This window comes from Rana temporaria, chromosome 1 (assembly GCF_905171775.1).
Source record: "Rana temporaria chromosome 1, aRanTem1.1, whole genome shotgun sequence".
NCBI lineage: Eukaryota > Metazoa > Chordata > Amphibia > Anura > Ranidae > Rana > Rana temporaria.
This window is the reverse complement of record NC_053489.1, coordinates 10,787,695-10,806,851: the sequence shown is the minus strand read 5'-3', so window position 1 is coordinate 10,806,851 and position 19,157 is coordinate 10,787,695. Positions and strand designations below refer to the sequence as shown.

The window sequence follows — 19,157 nt, the reverse complement described above, 5'->3', positions numbered from 1 at the left end:
TTCTCTTTCAGATAAAAGTGGTCTCTGCGGCAGATTCACCCCAAGATCACTTTTATCGGCGGCGGGAGACACACCAAGCTTGCGTGCAGAAGCGAACGCATACAGTATGTGAGCAGCGCCTGCATATGAAAGCGGTGTTCAACCCACACATGTGAGGTATCGCCGCGATCGATAGAGCGAGAGCAATAATTATAGACCTCCTCTGTAACTCAAAACAGGCAAGCTGTAGAATTTTTTAAGCGTCGCCTAGGGAAATTTAAAAAAAAAAAAAAAATTGTAGCCATTTAACGAGCGGAGCGCAATTTTGAAGAGTGACATGTTGGGTATCAATATACTGGGCATAACATTATCTTTCACAATATATCAAAAAAAATTGGGCTAACTTTACTGTTGTTTTATTTTTTAATTCAAAAAAGTGATTTTGTTTTTTTCCCCCCCAAAAAAGTACGCTTGTAAGACCGCTGCGCAAGTACAGTGTGACAGAAAGTATTGCAACGACCGCCATTTTATTCTCTAGGGTGTTAGAACCCCCAAACATTATATATATATATATATATATATATATATATATATATAAATATATATATATAGGGGCAGATCCACAAAGAAGTTACGCTGGTGTATCTATTGATACGCCGCGTAACTTCTAGTTTGCTCCGGCGTATCTTTATTTTGTTTCCACAAAACAAGATACGCCTGAAGCTGGGATAGATCCGACTGGCGTACGTCTTAGTACGCCGTCGGATCTAAGGTGCATATTTACACTGGCCGCTAGGTGGCGTTTCCGTCGATTTCCGCGTTAAGTATGCAAATTATCTAGATACGGCGATCCACGAACGTACGTCCGGCCGGCGCATTTTTTTTACCTCTTTTCCGTAAGGCTTTTTTCGGCGTATAGTTACCCCTGCTATATGAGGCGTATCCTATGTTAAGTATGGCCGTCGTTCCCATGTCAAATTTTTTATTTTTTACGTCGTTTGCGTAAGTCGTTCGCGAATAGGGCTTTATGTAGAATGACGTTCACGTCGTACGCATTGGCTTGTTGCGGGTTAATTTTGAGCATGCGCACTGGGATACCCCCACGGACGGCGCATGCGCCGTAAAAAAAAAACGTCATTTACGTCGGTGTCAAGACGTATTTACATAAAACACGCCCCCATCACATCTATTTGAAGTGCGCGCCCTTACGTCGCCAAAGTTACACTACGCCGCCGTAACTTACGGCGCAAATTCTTTGAGGATAAGGAAAATACGCTGTAAGTTACAGCGGCGTAGTGTATCAGAGATACGCTACGCCGGACGCAACAATGCGCCAGGCTACGTGGATCTGGCCCATAGTTTTTAGTAATTTGCTAGCAAAAAAAAATGTTTTTAACTTGTAAACACCAAATCTCAGAAAAAGAGGCTCGGGACTGTGGTGGTTATATTAAACACTTAAGGACCGCCAACTGCAGATATATGTCGTCAGAATGCCACGGCTGGGCACAAGCACCTACCTGTACCTCCTTTTTAAGTGCCCAGCCGTGGGTCGCGACCCGGTCCGAAGCTCCGTGACCGCAGCCGCGGACCCGATCGCCGCCGGTGTCCCGCGATCGGGGCCCCGGAGCTGAAGAACGGGGAGAGCTGTGTTCTTCACAGTGGCAGCTTCATTGATCGTGTGTTCCCTGATATAGGGAATCACAATCGATGACGTCACACGTCCAGCCCCGCCCCCCTACAGTTAGAAAAACATATGAGGTCACACATAACCCCTACAGCGCCCCCTAGTGGTTAACTCCCAAACTGCAATTGTCATTTTCACAGTAATCAGTGCATTTTTATAGCATTTTTTGCTGTGACAATGACAATGCTCCCAAAAATGTGTCAAAATTGTCCGATGTGTCCGCCATAATGTCGCAGTCACGAAAAAAATCGCTGATCGCCGCTATTAGTAGTAAAAAAAAAAAATAATAATAAAAATGCAATAAAACTATCTCCTATTTTGTAAACGCTATACATTTTGCGCAAACCAATCGATAAACGCTTATTGCGATTTTTTTACCAAAAATAGGTAGAAGAATACGTATCGGCCTAAACTGAGGAAAAAAATGTGTTTTTATATATTTTTGGGGCATATTTTTTTATAGCAAAAGGTAAAAAATATAGAATTTTTTTCAAAATTGTCGCTCTATTTTTGTTTATAGCGCAAAAAATAAAAACCGCAGAGGTGATCAAATACCACCAAAAGAAATCTCTATTTGTGGGAAAAAAGGACGCCAATTTTGTTTGGGAGCCACGTCGCATGACCGCGCAATTGTCAGTTAAAGCGGCGCAGTGACGAATCGCAAAAACTGGCCAGGTCCTTTACCTGCATAAAGGTCCGGGTTCTTAAGTGGTTAAACCCTTAAGACCTGTGCTCATCTAATACCCATGATAGATAACACTTTTTGGGGGCACTGCTACTAGAAAAATGAACCTATTACATAACTAAATGTCCGGCTTTGGCCAATATTTGTATTTGGAAGAGCTTACCTTCATCCACGCCGCCGGGTCCCGCTCTATCACCCTCAGGAAGGAATTCTTCAGTCTGGCTATGGGCCCATCGGCATCAACAAAGCGGCAGATGTGGAATTTATCACAGTAGCCTTGCCTCTGTCCACAAGGGGCCCCTGGCGAAAGGATTATCGCGGCCCTATTGAAGAAGTGGGACAGCCCTGGAGATTTCGTACTTTTGCAGGAGGACGGGTCGTCTGTTAGAGAAGAGCGAAAAGATAATGGTCGCAATTTATGGTATAAGGACATCCAACTGCCCTCATCCACCTCATTTAACAGCGGGCACATGCTCCCTTATGCCTCGTACACACGGCCGGACTTTCCAAGAAAAAAAGTCAGACGTTTTTTTTTTCCTCGGAAAGTCCAGCCGTGTGTAGCCTCCATCTGACTTTTTTAGTCGGAAGTCCAACGGACCTTATATAGACAACCTGTTCTCTATCTTTCTGATCTTTTTGGTGCCGATTGTAAATTTTGGCATCCTGCCAGTAAATTTCACTTTGGTGGGGTTGCCAACACTGCCCTTACAGGGATGTCGTTTCGCGCAGACGGGCCGCCTTGCCGCAGTAAATGTGCGTAAGGCGGTATGGAAGAGATTAACCACTTAAGGGACGCCTCCTGCAGATATACGTCGGCAGAATGGCACGGCTGGGCACAAGCTCGTACAGGTACGTCCTCTTTAAGTGCCCAGCGACCCGGTCCGAAGCTCCGTGACCGCGGGACCCGCGCACCCGATCGCCGCTGGATTCCCGGATCGGTCCCCGGAGCTGAAGAACGGGGAGAGGTGTGTGTAAACACAGCTTCTCCGCTCTTCACTGTGGCGCCGTCATTGATCGTGTGTTCCCTTTTATAGGGAACCGCAATCAATGATGTCACATGTCCAGCCCCGCCCCCCTACAGTTAGAAACACAAATGAGGTCACACCTAACCCCTTTAGCGCCCCCTTGTGGTTAACTCCCAAACTGCAACTGTCATTTTCACAATAAACAATGCAATTTAAATGCATTTTTTGCTGTGAAAATGACAATGGTCCCAAAAATGTGTCAAAATTGTCCGAAGTGTCCGCCATAATGTCGCAGTCATGAAAAAAATCGCTGATCGCCACCATTAGTAGTAAAAAAAAAAAAATTATAAAAATGCAATATAACTATCCCCTATTTTATAAACGCTATAAATTTTGCGCAAACTAAACGATAAATGCTTATTGCGATTTTTTTGACCAAAAATAGGTAGAAGAATACGTATCGGCCTAAACTGAGGAAAAAATAAATTTGTATATATGTTTTTGGGGGATATTTATTATAGCAAAAAGTAAAAAATATTGCTTTTTTTTCAAAATTGTCGCTCTATTTTTGTTTATAGCGCAAGAAATAAAAACCGCAGAGGTGATCAAATACCACCAAAAGAAAGCTCTATTTGTGGGGAAAAAAGGACGCCAATTTTGACCGCGCAATTGTCAGTTAAAGCCACGCAGTGCCGAATCGCAAAAACTGGCCGGGTCCTTTAGCTGCCTAAAGGTCCGGGTTTTTAGTGGTTAAAGGAGACTTCATCAGGGTGCAAAGCGTAGCCAGCTTCATTGCCAGTCACTTTGTGGTTACCTGGCATCTGGCAGCACAGCTGGCACATCTCAAACGTGTTCTCTGTGGCACAATCACATTGTTCTAAACCGAATTTCACACAAACAGACTTGCTGCACACCTAAGGAAAAAAAAGAAGATGCAATACAGTCATTGGTGGGTAATAAAGCAAAACTCCGCCCCAAAATGAAAATCTCATCCACTAAGAAGGTTACATTGTAACATCATATATTCATTTCCACATTGTATGTCCATTATCTCCAGACTTCTCCTATAACTCTGAACGATCCTGAAGTTTCAAAATTTTGAATTTCCAAAATTTCACATTTCCAAAATTTAGAATTTTCGAATTTCCAAAATTTAGAATTTTCGAATTTCCAAAATTTCAAATTTCCAAAATTTTGAATTTTCCAATTTCCAAAATTTCGAATTTCCAAAATTTCGAATTTTCCAATTTCCAAAATTTCGAATTTCCGAATTTCCAAAATGTAGAATTTCCGAATTTCCAAAATTTGGAATTTTCGGAAATTTGGAATTTCGGAAATTTGGAATTTCGGAAATTTGGAATTTCGGAAATTGGGAAATTCAAAAGTTCTATTGCATATGAACATTATCTTTCCCCTACCCAGACAGTACATGGCGCTCTCAGTTAATAGAGCTTACAGAGCTCAGTAGCTCAAGTAGAAATAAATACACACATGAGTTGTTACTCCTCCCCCTCCTCCCTCCCTCATTATAGCTTTGTCTGATGTTTTAAATTGTGTCCTGTGAATCCAAAAAATTATAAAATTGACTTAGAACAGGAACACGTAGACACACGTAGGCCATATAGAGTAATATGTAATTACACAACTTATCCTATAATATGCAACAACAAGTAAATTAATAAAAATGTGTCCTGTTGTACGTGATAAATCAATCAATAATTCGATAGTAACTAATAAAGTCCCATAGGATAAGTTGTGTAATTACATATTACTCTATAGCGCCCCCAGTACACTTTTTAGCACGCATCAGATAGAAGTCACATACACTTCATCACTTTCTAGGGGAGCAGCTTAGCACACATTGGGCTAGATTCAGCAACCAGATACGGCGGCGTATCTCCAGATACGCCGCCGTAATTTCAAATCTGCGCCATCGTATCTTTACGCCGATTCTAAAAGGCAGATACGTTGAAAAAATAGGCTTCCTCCGCCGACGTAACTTGAATACGGCAGCGTATAATTGTGTGCAATTTTACGCTGGCCGATAGGGGCACTTCCGTTGTTTTCGGCGTAGAATATGCAAATTACCTAGATACGCCGATTCACAAACGTACGTACGCCCGGCGCAATTTAGTTACGTCGTTTACGTTGGGCTTTTTCGGCGTAAGGTTACTCCTGCTATTAGAAGGCGCAGCCAATGCCAAGTATGGACGTCGTTCCCGCGTCGAGTTTTGAAAATTTTACGTTGTTTGCGTAAGTCGTTCGCGAATAGGGCTGGACAAAATTTACGTTCACGTCGAAAGCAATGACGATTTGCGGCGGAATTTCGAGCATGCGCACTGGGATTCTTTCACGAACGGCGCATGCGTAAAATACGCAGGGTCAACATTAATTTAAATAAAACACGCCCCCCTCATCCTCATTTGAATTCGGCGTGCTTACGCCGGCCCCATTTACGATACGCCGCCGTAAGTTAGGAGGCAAGTGCTTTGTGAATACAGCACTTGCCTCTATAACTTACGGCGGCGCAGCGTAAATACGATACGCTGCGCCGCCGTAATAATGCGCGCAGCTACCTGAATCTAGCCCATTGTGTGTTTGGGACCTTTACATGGACACCCAAATTATTGTTTAATAATATAAATAAATATTTTTTTGGGCGCGGAATTGTTTTTTATATTTACACGTAGGCCATACTTACATTTAACACTTTTACTTTTTAGAATTCTGAAATTTCAGAAAATTTAAATTTTGGAAATTCAAAAATTTCGAAAATTGGGAAATTCTGAATATGAAAATTCAAAAATTTGAAAATTTGGATTTTCAAATTTTTCCGAATATTTGAATTTCCAAATTTCCCTATTCTAAATTTTTGGATTTCCGAATTTTTGAATTTCCGAAAAAAGCTAAAAAAAACAAAAACGAATGAAACTGAAACGAAAATGAACAAATTTTTCAGCAGTGCACATGTCTAGTGGGTATCATGCAGGTATCACTGGGCTGGATTCAGGTAGAATTGCGCTTTTTTTACAGAGGCGCAGGGCAACATTTACTGCGCTGCCCTTGATTCACGGAGCAGTAGCTCCGTAAATTGCGCGGGCGCGCCAGCAAATGGCCGGTGTAAGCGCGCGCAATTTAAATGATCCCGTAGGGGGCGGGTCATAGAGCGCATGCTCCGTCGGGAAACTTTCCCGACGTGCATTGCGGCAAATGACGTCGCAAGGACGTCATTTGCTTCAAAGTGAACGTGAATGGCGTCCAGCGCCATTCACGAATCACTTACGCAAAGTACGTAAATTTCTAATTTTGCGACGTGGGAACGACGGGTATACGTAACATTGGCTGTGCCTGCTAATAGCAGGGGTAGCCTTACGCGAAAACCGACGTACGGAAACAACGTAAACTGCGTACGCAGGGCTCGCGCAACGTTGTGAATCGGCGTTAGTATGCAATTTGCATACTAGACGCTGAGCACAACGGGAACGCCACCTAGCGGCCATCGCAAGAATGCGGCCTAAGATATGCGGGCATAAGAGCCTTATGCCGAGCATATCTTAGGCTGCAGTCGGTGTAACGAGGTTCCTGAATCAGGAGCATTCGTTACGCCGGGGCAAGTAAGCAATTGCGCTGTGTAACTTATGGTTACACAGGCGCAATTGCTTCTTGAATCTGGGCCAGTGATTACAAAGCCCCCAGGCATACGCACTCAGACTACATACACACTGCGTTGTATACTGATAATAGCAGAACATCCGGAGAAATGACTTCTAATAGAGTTTTATCCTCTTACCCCATTCAGACATATTCTGGTCCCGTATTTGCACAAGGTGTAGTTGTTCTTCTGGGTGGGGGCGGGGCATTTGGCTGACACTCCTGTGCAGACGTCCGCAAAAGTGCATTCCGCCTCATCGCGACATCGTTCTCCTTTAGCTTTGAGCTCACACAGCTGACTGCAGCATTGTCCTTGGCTGGGACTGAAGGGAAGAGGTTATAGACTACTAGGTATACATTACATATATATATATATATATATATATATACACACAGTGTGTCAGGCTGCAAGTCCCCCACTAGATATACAATGTAATCATTATATGCAAATGTACAGTGTGTATATACAGTATATATATACACACACACACACACACACACACAGGTTTTATGCAGAATAAAGTTACAAAAATAAATATTAACAACTTTATCAGTGCCCATCAGTGTAGCCTCACCTGTGCCCAACAATGCTACTTCACCTGTGCCCAACAATGCCACTTCATCTGTGCCCAACAATGCAGCCTACCTATGCCCAACAAGGCCACTTCACCTATGCTCAACAATGCAGCCTACCTGTACCCAACAATGCAGCCTAACTGTGCCCAACAATGCCACTTCACCTGTACCCAACAATGCACCCTACCTGTACCCAACAATGCACCCTACCTGTACCCAATAATGCAGCCTAACTGTGCCCAACAATGCCGCTTCACCTATGCTCAACAATGCAGCCCATCTGTACCCAACAATGCAGCCTGTGCCCATCAATGCCGCTTCACCTGTGTCCATCAATGCTGCTTCACCTGTGCCCAACAATGCAGCCTAACTGTGCCCAACAATACAGCCTACCTGTGCCCAACAATGCAGCCTACCTGTGCCCAACAATGCAGCCTACCTGTGCCCAACAATGCAGCCTACCTGTGTCCAACAATGCAATCTACCTGTGCCCAACAATGCAGCCTAACTGTGCCCAACAATGCCGCTTCACCTATGCCCAACAATGCAGCCTAACTGTGCCCAACAATGCCGCTTCACCTGTGCCCAACAATGCAGCCTTACCTGTGCCCATCAATGCAACCTACCTGTGTCCATCAATGCAACCTACCTGTGTCCATCAATGCCGCTTCACCTGTGCCCAACAATGCAGCCTACCTATACCCAACAATGCAGCCTACCTTATTGCCTGATACCTGTCCTGACAGGGGGAGAATCCAAGCAAATAACAAATTCCAAGTAATTCTTTAGCGGTGAGGCTACATGATGTCGATGTTTCCAGAAGCTCCTGATGGCGTCACCCACCTGCACTGCTTTCCTGGTTTTAATGTACACTGCAGACCCTCCTCAGCATTGGCGCTGTGACAACAGGTGTCATTGTCATTGAACCCCGCGTCACATTCTTCCCCCGCTTCTACAATCTGGTTACCACACGTCGGCCGGTCACTCTCTGCAATGAGAAGTACATGTCATCCACTCAGACCAGAGCAAGAGTCTCCAAGATGCGAGTCGGGGGATGGATGCCTGCCATTACCTAACCCCTTGGGGCACTATTACTTCCACTGACACCAAAAAATGGGGCATAATTCCTTCCACTGACACCAAAAAATAGGGCATAATTCCTTCCACTGACACCAACAATGGGGCATTATTCCTTCCACTGACACAAAAAAATGGGGCATTATTCCTGGCACTGACACCAAATAAGGGGCATAATTCCTTCCACTGACACCAAAAAATGGGGCATAATTCCTTCCACTGACACCAAAAATGGGGCATAATTCCTTCCACTGACACCAAAAATGGGGCATTATTCGTTCCACTGACACCAAAAATAGGGCATTATTCGTTCCACTGACACCAAAAAAGGGGGCATTATTCGTTCCACTGACACCAAAAAAGGGGGCATTATTACTTCCACTGACACCAAAAAATGGGGCATAAGTCCTTCTACTGGCACCAAAAAGTGGGGCATAATTCCTTCTACTGGCACCAAAAAATGGGGCATGATTCCCTCCATTGACACCAAAAAATGGGGCATTATTCCTTCCACCGACTCCAAAAATGGGACACTATTCCTCCCCATAATATCACAAATTTCCAAATTATTTAATTTCCGAATTTCCGGAATTTCTAATTTCCGAAATTTTGAATTTCAGAATTTTCGAATTTTTGGGGAATTCAGAATTTTTGGAAGTTTGAAAATTCAAAAATTTCAAAAATTCTGAAATTTGAAATTTCAGAAATTTGAATTTTGCAATATTTACATGGAAATTAGAAAATTCCAAAATTAGGAAATTCCAAATTTGAAAATCGGATATTCGAAAATCGGAGATTAGAAAATTCTGAATTTCGGAAATTCTGAATTTCAGAAATTTAAAAATTCAAAATTTAGAAAATTCGGAAATTTTAAATTTCCAAATTTTTTACATTTCGGAAATTAGAAAATTGGAGATTAGAAAATTCCAAAATGAGAAAATCGTAAATTCCAAAATTCAGAATTTGAAAATCCGATATTCCGAATTTTCAAAAAATGTTTGGCAGTGCACATGTCTAGCAGGGAGGTTTTCTTTGAGCTGAACGCACCCCATTTGTTTTATTTTGGTTATTATTGGGAACATTTTGGTCCTGGATCGCGGGACGCTGTTAGGCCCAGTTCACACGTGACACCCCCGCCACATCCGGGACGGTTGGCACGCATGGCAGTATTATTGGTAGCGGTGGTGGAAGTTTTATACGCAGTCCTTTCTGGTGACTTACCGACAAAGCATTGATCCTTCTTTATTTTCAGGAGAGATGAAATGTAATTTATGGAGCAAGCAGAGAACTTGTCGTTGTTGTACTGATTTCCATCCACGGCGCGCGGAAACATCAAATAATTTCCATACGGACTATTCACAGCGTACTTCACACATTCTGTATCCCCATCATGCTGGAAGAGAAATAAAATGCTAAAATATCCAAACTATCCTCCAGTGATATAAATACGACTTTTATATTATTATGTCCGACTCTGGAGCTAGGGGCTTTCTGAGGTCTGTACACCCGCTGTGCCCCATTATGAGGGGTTCCCACCATCCCTGTGCTGAGTTCCCGGGTCTGTACACCCGCTGTGCCCCATTATGAGGGGTTCCCACCATCCCTGTGCTGAGTTCCCGGGTCTGTACACCCGCTGTGCCCATTATGAGGAGTTCCCACCATCCCTGTGCTGAGTTCCCGGGTCTGTACACCTGCTGTGCCCATTATGAGGGGCTCCCACCATCCCTGTGCTGAGTTCCTGGGTCTGTACACCCGCAGTGCCCATTATGAGGGGTTCCTACCATCCCTGTGCTGAGTTCCTGGGTCTGTACACCTGCTGTGCCCATTATGAGAGGTTCCCACCATCCCTGTGCTGAGTTCCCGGGTCTGTACACCTGCTGTGCCCATTATGAGGGGTTCCTACCATCCCTGTGCTGAGTTCCTGGGTCTGTACACCTGCTGTGCCCATTATGAGAGGTTCCCACCATCCCTGTGCTGAGTTCCCGGGTTTGTACACCTGCTGTGCCCATTATGAGAGGTTCCCACCATCCCTGTGCTGAGTTCCCGGGTCTGTACACCTGCTGTGCCCATTATGAGGGGTTCCTACCATCCCTGTGCTGAGTTCCTGGGTCTGTACACCTGCTGTGCCCATTATGAGGGGTTCCCACCATCCCTGTGCTGAGTTCCCGGGTCTGTACACCTGCTGTGCCCATTATGAGGGGTTCCCTCCATGTGCTGAGTTCCTGGGTCTGTACACCCGCAGTGCCCATTATGAGGGGTTCCCACCATCCCTGTGCTGAGTTCCCGGGTCTGTACACCCGCAGTGCCCATTATGAGGGGTTCCCACCATCCCTGTGTTGAGTTCCCGGGTCTGTACACCCGCTGTGCCCATTATGAAGGGTTCATTACTTACAGGAGCGCCCATGCTGTGCCCCAGTTCATGTGCCAGGGTGATGTGGACGACCCTCTGCGGTAAGTACTGCCCATACTTCTGTATTGTCACCACTCCTGTATTCAGAGATGCCTTTTCTGTGCTGTTTTGCATTTTAGCAAACTTAGAGCAGATCCCTCCTAAATTTCCTGCAAAAAAAGATAATATAAAAATGGCGATAATTCTCAATTCTGGTTCTATTTAGAAAATTTGGGGTGTAGTAAAAAAAATAAAAAAAATCCCAGAGCTATTTATCCTGTGAAACTGCATTGACTTCCGTTTTGTGTGAAGGTATGCAGGATTGAATGTTACCAGGCTATCTTCTCTCCAGGGTGAATGTTATTCATTCCTACAGCATTAAGTGAATCAGCAAAATACCACATTTTGGCCACTAGATGGAGCTGATAAATTTGTATTTGCTATGATCGTCAGCTCCATCTAGTGGCCATATTATGGTATGTTCCCAGGCCCCTCCATCTAGTGGCCATATTGTGGTATGTTCCCGAGCCACTCCATCTAGTGGCCATAATGTGGTACAATCCTGAGCCACGCCATCTAGTGGCCATAAATGTGGTATGTTCCCGAGCCCCTCCATCTAGTGGCCATAATGTGGTATGTTCCCGAGCCCCTCCATCTAGTAGCCATAATGTGGTATGTTCCCGAGCCCCTCCATCTAGTGGCCATAATGTGGTATGTTCCCGAGCCCCTCCATCTAGTGGCCATAATGTGGTACAATCCTGAGCCACGCCATCTAGTGGCCATAATGTGGTATGTTCCCGAGCCCCTCCATCTAGTGGCCATAATGTGGTACGTTACCGAGCCCCTCCATCTAGTGGCCATATTGTGGTATGTTCCCAGGCCACGCCATCTAGTGGCCATAATGTAGTACAATCCTGAGCCCCTCCATCTAGTGGCCATATTGTGGTATGTTCCCGAGCCCCTCCATCTAGTGGCCATAATGTGGTACGTTACCGAGCCCCTCCATCTAGTGGCCATAATGTGGTATGTTACCAAGCCACTCTATATTTTATGAAATAATAACGTTTGACCTGGAATAACATTTGGTTTTGCCACAGTTTTTTTTTTTTACCTGATCTCCCAACCCAGGCCAGCCCCAGGGTGCCACTGTAGTCACGGTTTGTCAGCAGATAGGAAAGGCAGACGTGGTTCCAGTTATTTCTGGAATGAAGCATCAGCAGCTTTTCTATCCCGATATAAGGAGAACTGAGAGGGTTGTCCGGCTGCTCCTCCTGCATTATCTATAGAGGAAGGAGAAATCTCTCATTGTCAGTGGATAAAATAACCACAATAACTAAAAGAACTACTCCAGTCCCATTCTAATGTGACAATCTGCTGGAAATGTATACCCCTTAGTCTTGACCTTTTTTTTTTTCTTATGCCGCGTACACACGATCGGTTCGTCTGATGAAAACGGTCTGATGGACGGTTTTCATCAGACGAACCGATCGTGTGTGGCCCCTATCGTTTTTTTTTCCCCATCGGTGAAAAAACGTAGAACCTGTTTAAAAATTATCTGATGGTTAAAAAAACGATAGAAAAAAACGATCGTGTGTGGGGAAATCCATCGGTTAAAAATCAAAGCATGCTCAGAATCCAGTAGACGCATGCTCGGAAGCATTGAACTTCATTTTTCTCTGCACGTCGTTGTGTTTTACGTCACCGCGTTCTGACACGATTGGTTTTTTAACTGATGGTGTGTAGGGAAGACTGATGAAAGTCAGCTTCATTGGATATCTGATGAAAAAATCCATCAGTCCGTTTTCATCGGATGAACCGATCGTGTGTACAGGGCATTAGAGTCTAGGGATATTTCATATGTTTTATATATTATGGTCAGCATTAAAAATAGTTAATTTTTTTTTTTGTAAATATAACATTTTGCGTATTAGACATGTGCACTGCCGAAAAATTTGTTCCTTTTCGTTTCATTCGTTTTTTAGCTTTTTTAGGAAATTCGGAAAATTCGAGAATTCGGAATATGGAAATTCGGAAATTTAAAAATTCGAAAATCCAGAGATCCAAATTTTCAGATTTTCACGTTTCTGAATTTTCTGATTTCCAATTTTCGAATCGCTCAATTTTCGTGTATTCGAATTTCCCACATTTTTAACATTTTTACGAATTTCCAAATGTATCTGTTTCCCAAATTTCGAATTTATGAAATTTTGAATTTCTAAAATTTCTAAAAAATTCGGAAATTTAGAAATTCTAATTTTCAGATTTCCAAATGTCTGAATTTTCGGATTTCCAGTTTTCAAATCGCTCAATTTTCGAGTCTTCGAATTTTCCAATTTTCTAAAATTTCGAAAACATTCGGAAATTTAGAAATTCTAAATTTAGGAAACTCTAAATTTCAGAAAATCCCAAAATTCGAAATTTCTGAAATCCGATAATTCGTAAATTGAAAGATTCGGAAATTTCGGAATTAACTAATTTGTCAAAATTTGTTAAAAAATTTATTCGGAACAAAACAAATTGCACATGTCTATTGCATATGAATATTATATTTTCCCCTGCCCAGCCAGTAGATGGAGCGCTCAGTTAGTAGAGCTTACAGAGCTCAGTAGCTCAAGTAGAAATAAATACACACATGAATCTTGACCTTTTTTTTCTTATAGCTGGATTCATATCAGTAGATACGCCGACGTAACTCTGAATCTACGCCGTCCTAAATTTAAGCGTATTCTGGAAACCAAATACGCTTAAATTAGGCTAAGATACGAGCAGCTTAAGTCTCCTACGCCGTCGTATCTTAGGGTGCAATATTTACGCTGGCCGCTAGGTGGCGCTTCCGTTGAGTTTGGCGTAGAATATGCAAATGACTAGATACGCCGATTCAGAAACCTACGTGCGCCCGGCGCATTTCGTTTACCTCGTTTACGTACGCCTTTTTTCGGCGTAAAGTTAGTCGAACAAATAGCTGGCCTAGTCAATGTTAAGTATGACCGTCGTTCCCGCGTCGAAATTTGAAATGTTTACGTCGTTTGCGCAAGTCGTCCGTGAATGGGGCTGGACGTAATTTACGTTCACGTCGAAACTAATACGTCCTTGCGGCGTACTTTGGAGCAATGCACACTGGGATATGTACACGGACAGGGCATGCGCCGTTCGTAAAAAACGTCAATCACGTCGGGTCACCAATCATTTACATAAAACATGCCCCCCCTCATCCTCATTTGAATTAGGCGCGCTTACGCCGGCCCCATTTACGCTACGCCGCCGTAACTTAGGAGGCAAGTGCTTTGTGAATACAGCACTTGCCTCTCTGACTTACGGCGGCGTAGAGTAAATACGATACGCTACGCCGCCTGAAAGATGTGCCGCCCTACCTGAATCTAGCTATTAGAGTCTAGACATATTTTATGTTTTATTTATTATGCTCAGCATTGAAAATTATTTTACATTTTATTTTGTAAATATAAAATATTACATATTAGACATGTGCACTGCCAAAGAAATTAGTTTGTTTTCGTTTTATTAGTTTTTTTTGGGAAATTTGGGAAATTTTCGAATTCTGATTCTTCAATTTCCGAAATCTTCAATTTCCAAAACTTCAATTTCCAAAATTTCGAATTTCCGGAAATTTTCAATTTCTGAAATTGAAAATTCCCGAAATTGAAAATTTCCGAAACTTTAACGAATTTGAACAAATTAGTTACTTCCTGAATTCCCTAATTTTACAATTTCCGAAAAACTTCAAAATTCCAGGAATCCTACAATTCTGAAAATTTCTGAATTAACCAATTTGTCAAAATTTGTTAAAAAAAACGAGTTCGGAACTAAACGAATTGCACATGTCTATTACATAAGACTATTATCTTTCCCCTGTCCAGCCAGTAGATGGAGATCTCAGTTAATAGAGCTTACAGAGCTCAGTAGCTGAAGTAGAAATAAATACACACATGAATAAGTCAGAGTGGTGACTCCCCCCCCCCCCCTCATTATAGTTTTGTCTGATGTTTTAATTTGTTTCCTGAGAATCCAAAAAGCTATAAAATTGTAGACATAGAAAATAAAACACGTAAACACAAGGCCATACTTACATTTAACACTTTTACTTTAAAGTTAATATACTTAATGCCATTAAAATTCACTTGCTCAAATATTGCGTTTACAGCCATCAAATATCCAGCAATCTGAAAGAAGGAAAATAAAATGTAGATTAATAAATATTCTTTGTTTTGGTGAACACATTATGAGGGCACCCTGTTAGAACTCCCATTAGAACTTGGTGGAGAATGCGGGCCGGGGCAGCCTTATATTGCCATACGCTAGCCAGCAACAGTGCAATGTTGTCCAACAGCATACTAGTCAGCTAGAGCAAGAGGCAAACCATTTAACCACCCAACAGCCAAAAGGACTACTTTTACTTAAACCTCAGGATGCCAAGAAGTATCCTACATAAAAAAAATCCTAATCAGGCTCAAGGTTACCATAACCATCCAATCGCAGCATGTGTGTCAGGACCAGGATCTGAACCTATGACCTCTGCTGTGTCCAGTAGTAGCTCTCTTTGCCAAGCCACCTGAGATGCTGGACAGCTTCCTGTCTGAACCCTTGGATAATCTTGTCTTGTATCTTGTTCTTGGGGAACCTTAAACTCTTTGCTCCTCCCATGAACTTCCTATTTAAGCCATGCTTTTGCACTTCATATTTGCCAAATGAATGTGCTCTCTCCAGCTGTCCTTATCTCCACTACCACACGTTAAAAGACCTTTGGCTTGTGCCTCGTCTGCACTTCTGCTTGATCCCAAGTTCTACAACCACTTATTACCAACCTTTGGCTTGTGCCTCGTCTACACTTCTGCTTGATCCCAAGTTCTACAACCACTTATTACCAACCTTTGGCTTGTGCCTCGTCTACACGTCTGCTTGATCCCAACCTACAACCACATATTACCAATCTTTGGCTTGTGCCTCATCTACACTTCTGCTTGATCCCAAGTTCTACAACCACTTATTACAAACCTTTGGCTTGTGCCTCATCTACACTTCTGCTTGATCCCAAGTTCTACAACCACTTATTACAAACCTTTGGCTTGTGCCTCGTCTGCACTTCTGCTTGATCCCAAGTTCTACAACCACTTATTACAAACCTTTGGCTTGTGCCTCGTCTGCACTTCTGCTTGATCCCAAGTTCTACAACCACTTATTACCAACCTTTGGCTTGTGCCTCGTCTACACTTCTGCTTGATCCCAAGTTCTACAACCACTTATTACCAACCTTTGGCTTGTGCCTCGTCTACACTTCTGCTTGATCCCAAGTTCTACAACCACTTATTACCAACCTTTGGCTTGTGCCTCGTCTACACTTCTGTTTGATCCCAACCTACAACCACTTATTACCAACCATTGGCTTGTGCCTCGTCTACACTTCTGCTTGATCCCAACCTACAACCACTTATTACCAGCCTTTGGCTTGAGCCTTGTCTACACTTCTGCTTAATCCAAACCTACAACCACTTATTACCAACCTTTGGCTTGTTTCTCGCCTACGCTTCCATTTGATCCCATCCTGAAACTGCTCGTTACCAACCTTTGGCTTGTTTACTGACTATGCTTCTGCTTGATCCCAACCTGATATATCTTCAACTGGACCCCGGCTGGCTCACCTCCTGGTGGGAAGATCCTGAGGACCGCCACCTGGTACTAACACACATTAAAACCCATCTTCACCATCAGGAGCTCTGGAGAATACCGGTTAGTACTTAGACCGTGGGACAGGAAATTGATTCTAGAAAACCGGTGAGGTTATTTCAACTGGAGATGCTAAACTCTGCTCAGATTGTGAAGCAAGTGGTCAGCAATCATTGCATAGGAGCCAAGCCAGTTCGTATACAATGGTACAATAGGCATACAAGCCTCAAAAATACCAGTTACACTTACCGGTAGCTGTTTTTCTATGAGTCTTACAGGACGGCACCTTGAGAGTAGACTGGCTTCACCTGACAGGAAACACAATCAAAAAGAGGTTTAAAAACCCTGCCCCTCCCCGTGCACCTCAGTTCGTGATAAAGTAACCACCATTAGAGCACGGGAACCAGTATATGAAAATACAAACCATACGAAGTCATCAGGGTGGGAAATAGGCCTGCCGTCCTGTAAGACTCATAGAAAAACAGCTACCGGTAAGTGTAACTGGTATTTTCTCGAATCGTCTTCCAGGACGGCACCTTGAGAGATAAGCAAGTAACCCTCAGGCCTACCTTAGGGTGGGACCACTGCCTGCAGGACTCTTCTGCCAAACGTCAAGTCTTGGGGTGACAGGAGTTCCACTCGGTAGTGTTTAAGAAAGGTGTTCTGGCTTGACCACGTTGCTGATCTACAGATTTGTTCCACTGAAACTCCTGCTCTCTCTGCCCAGGAGGTTGCTATAGATCTCGTGGAATGTGCCTTGACTTTAGGTACCGTTTTGCCAGCCTTACTGTATGCTAATGAAATTGCCTGTCTTATCCATCTAGATATGGAGGCTCTAGATGCTTGGCAACCCTTTTTCTGTCCTGAAAAATTGATTAGCAGGTGTGATGAGCGTCTGAACTGGCTCACCCTTTCTAAATAAATTAACAAACAGCGTCTTACATCCAAACAATGAAAGGTCCTTTCCCTTTCATTCTGTGGGTTTGCGCAAAAAGAAGGAAGTATAATTTCTTGTGACCTATGAAATTTCGTTGCCACTTTAGGTAGGTACAGGGGATCCTGACTTAGGACCACCCTGTCCTCGAATAAACGAAAATAGGGCTCTTTGATTGAGAGCGCTTGCATGTCTCCTATTCTTTTGGCCGTGGTGATGGCCAAAAGAAAGGAGAATTTAAATTCTAACAGCCTAACCGGAATGCTGTCTATCGGTTCAAACGGAGGTTTGGATAGCTGATCTAACACCAGGGAGAGGTCCCAAGGAGGAACTCTGGATATCTGTATAGGTGACAACCTATCCCTGGCTGTCAGGAACCTCTTGATAAGAGGATCCAGAGCCAGCCTCTTGTCTAAAAAGTAGGACAAGGCAGCAACCTGTACTCTTAGGGTTCTCGTAGCTAGTCCTAGATCTACCCCTTCCTGAAGGAACTCCAAGATAACTGATATTTCGGGTAGTGGAGCTTGTCTTGCCGCGCACCAGCGCGAAAACACTCCCCAGGTCTTGGCATAGATCTTTCTGGTAACTTCCTTACGACTCGCTAAGAGGGTGTTTATTACCTTCTCTGAGCAACCCCTCCGCTGCAGGTTCCACCTCTCAAGTACCAGGCCGTCAGATTGAAAAAGCCTGGCTCTGGGTGAAAGATCGGCCCCTGCCGCAGAAGGTCCACTCGGACCGGGAGAGGGAGGGGAGGAAGGACTGACCACTATTCTAACATTGCAAACCAAGATCTTTTGGGCCACCAGGGAGCGATCAGGATCAGCTTCCCTTGTGAACGACTCAGTTTCTGTAATACTCTCGGGATCAGATTCAGGGGAGGGAAGGCATAGGCTAGGTGAAATGTCCAGGCCTGGGCCAACGCATCCACACCCTCCGACCCCTGATCCCGGGAGAGGGAGAAGAACCTTTCTATCTTCCTGTTCCTCCTGTGAGCGAAGAGGTCTATTTCTGGGTTGCCGAAATGATGACGAACCCAGTCGAAGACCTCCTGACTTAGTTCCCACTCTCCCTGGAGAACGGGTTGGCGGCTTAGAAAGTCCGCTTCTAGGTTTAGGACTCCCCTGATGTGAACTGCTGACAGGGAGAGGACTCTCTGTTCTGCCCAGCCTAGAATTTCTAGAGACAACCTTAGGAGCGAACGGGACCTGGTGCCTCCCTGATGGTTTAGGAACGCCACCGTGGTCGCGTTGTCGGAGAGAATCTGTATTTCTTGGTTCAGGATTCTCTCCTCGAACGCCTCCAAGGCTCTTCCGACCGCTAATAATTCTCGGAAGTTGGAAGAGGATTCCCTTTGGTGTCGATCCCAAGAACCCTGGGCCTGCAGGCCTGCCATGTGGGCTCCCCATCCCCAGGAGCTGGCATCCGTGGTTATCCTGAGGGGGTTTGACTGGTTCCACTGAAGGCCCCTTCCCAGATTCTGAGGAATGAGCCACCACTTCAGAGTGCTCCTTACCGACTCTGGAATGGAGACCCTGGAG

General features: G+C 44.0%; 1 protein-coding gene across 1 annotated transcript in view; it reads right to left on the bottom strand.

Moving 5' to 3' along the window:
* LOC120924706 (disintegrin and metalloproteinase domain-containing protein 10-like) overlaps positions 1 to 19,157 on the bottom strand; it is a 54,865-nt gene that overhangs the window by 12,470 nt on the left and 23,238 nt on the right. The window contains exons 7-14 of the mRNA XM_040335723.1: positions 15,092 to 15,184; positions 12,118 to 12,286; positions 11,010 to 11,176; positions 9,839 to 10,010; positions 8,384 to 8,528; positions 7,104 to 7,287; positions 4,128 to 4,227; positions 2,512 to 2,729 (exon numbers count right to left, since the gene is read on the bottom strand). Coding sequence (XP_040191657.1) covers positions 2,512 to 2,729; positions 4,128 to 4,227; positions 7,104 to 7,287; positions 8,384 to 8,528; positions 9,839 to 10,010; positions 11,010 to 11,176; positions 12,118 to 12,286; positions 15,092 to 15,184 — 1,248 coding nt within the window. The remainder of the gene's footprint in view (positions 1 to 2,511; positions 2,730 to 4,127; positions 4,228 to 7,103; positions 7,288 to 8,383; positions 8,529 to 9,838; positions 10,011 to 11,009; positions 11,177 to 12,117; positions 12,287 to 15,091; positions 15,185 to 19,157) is intronic.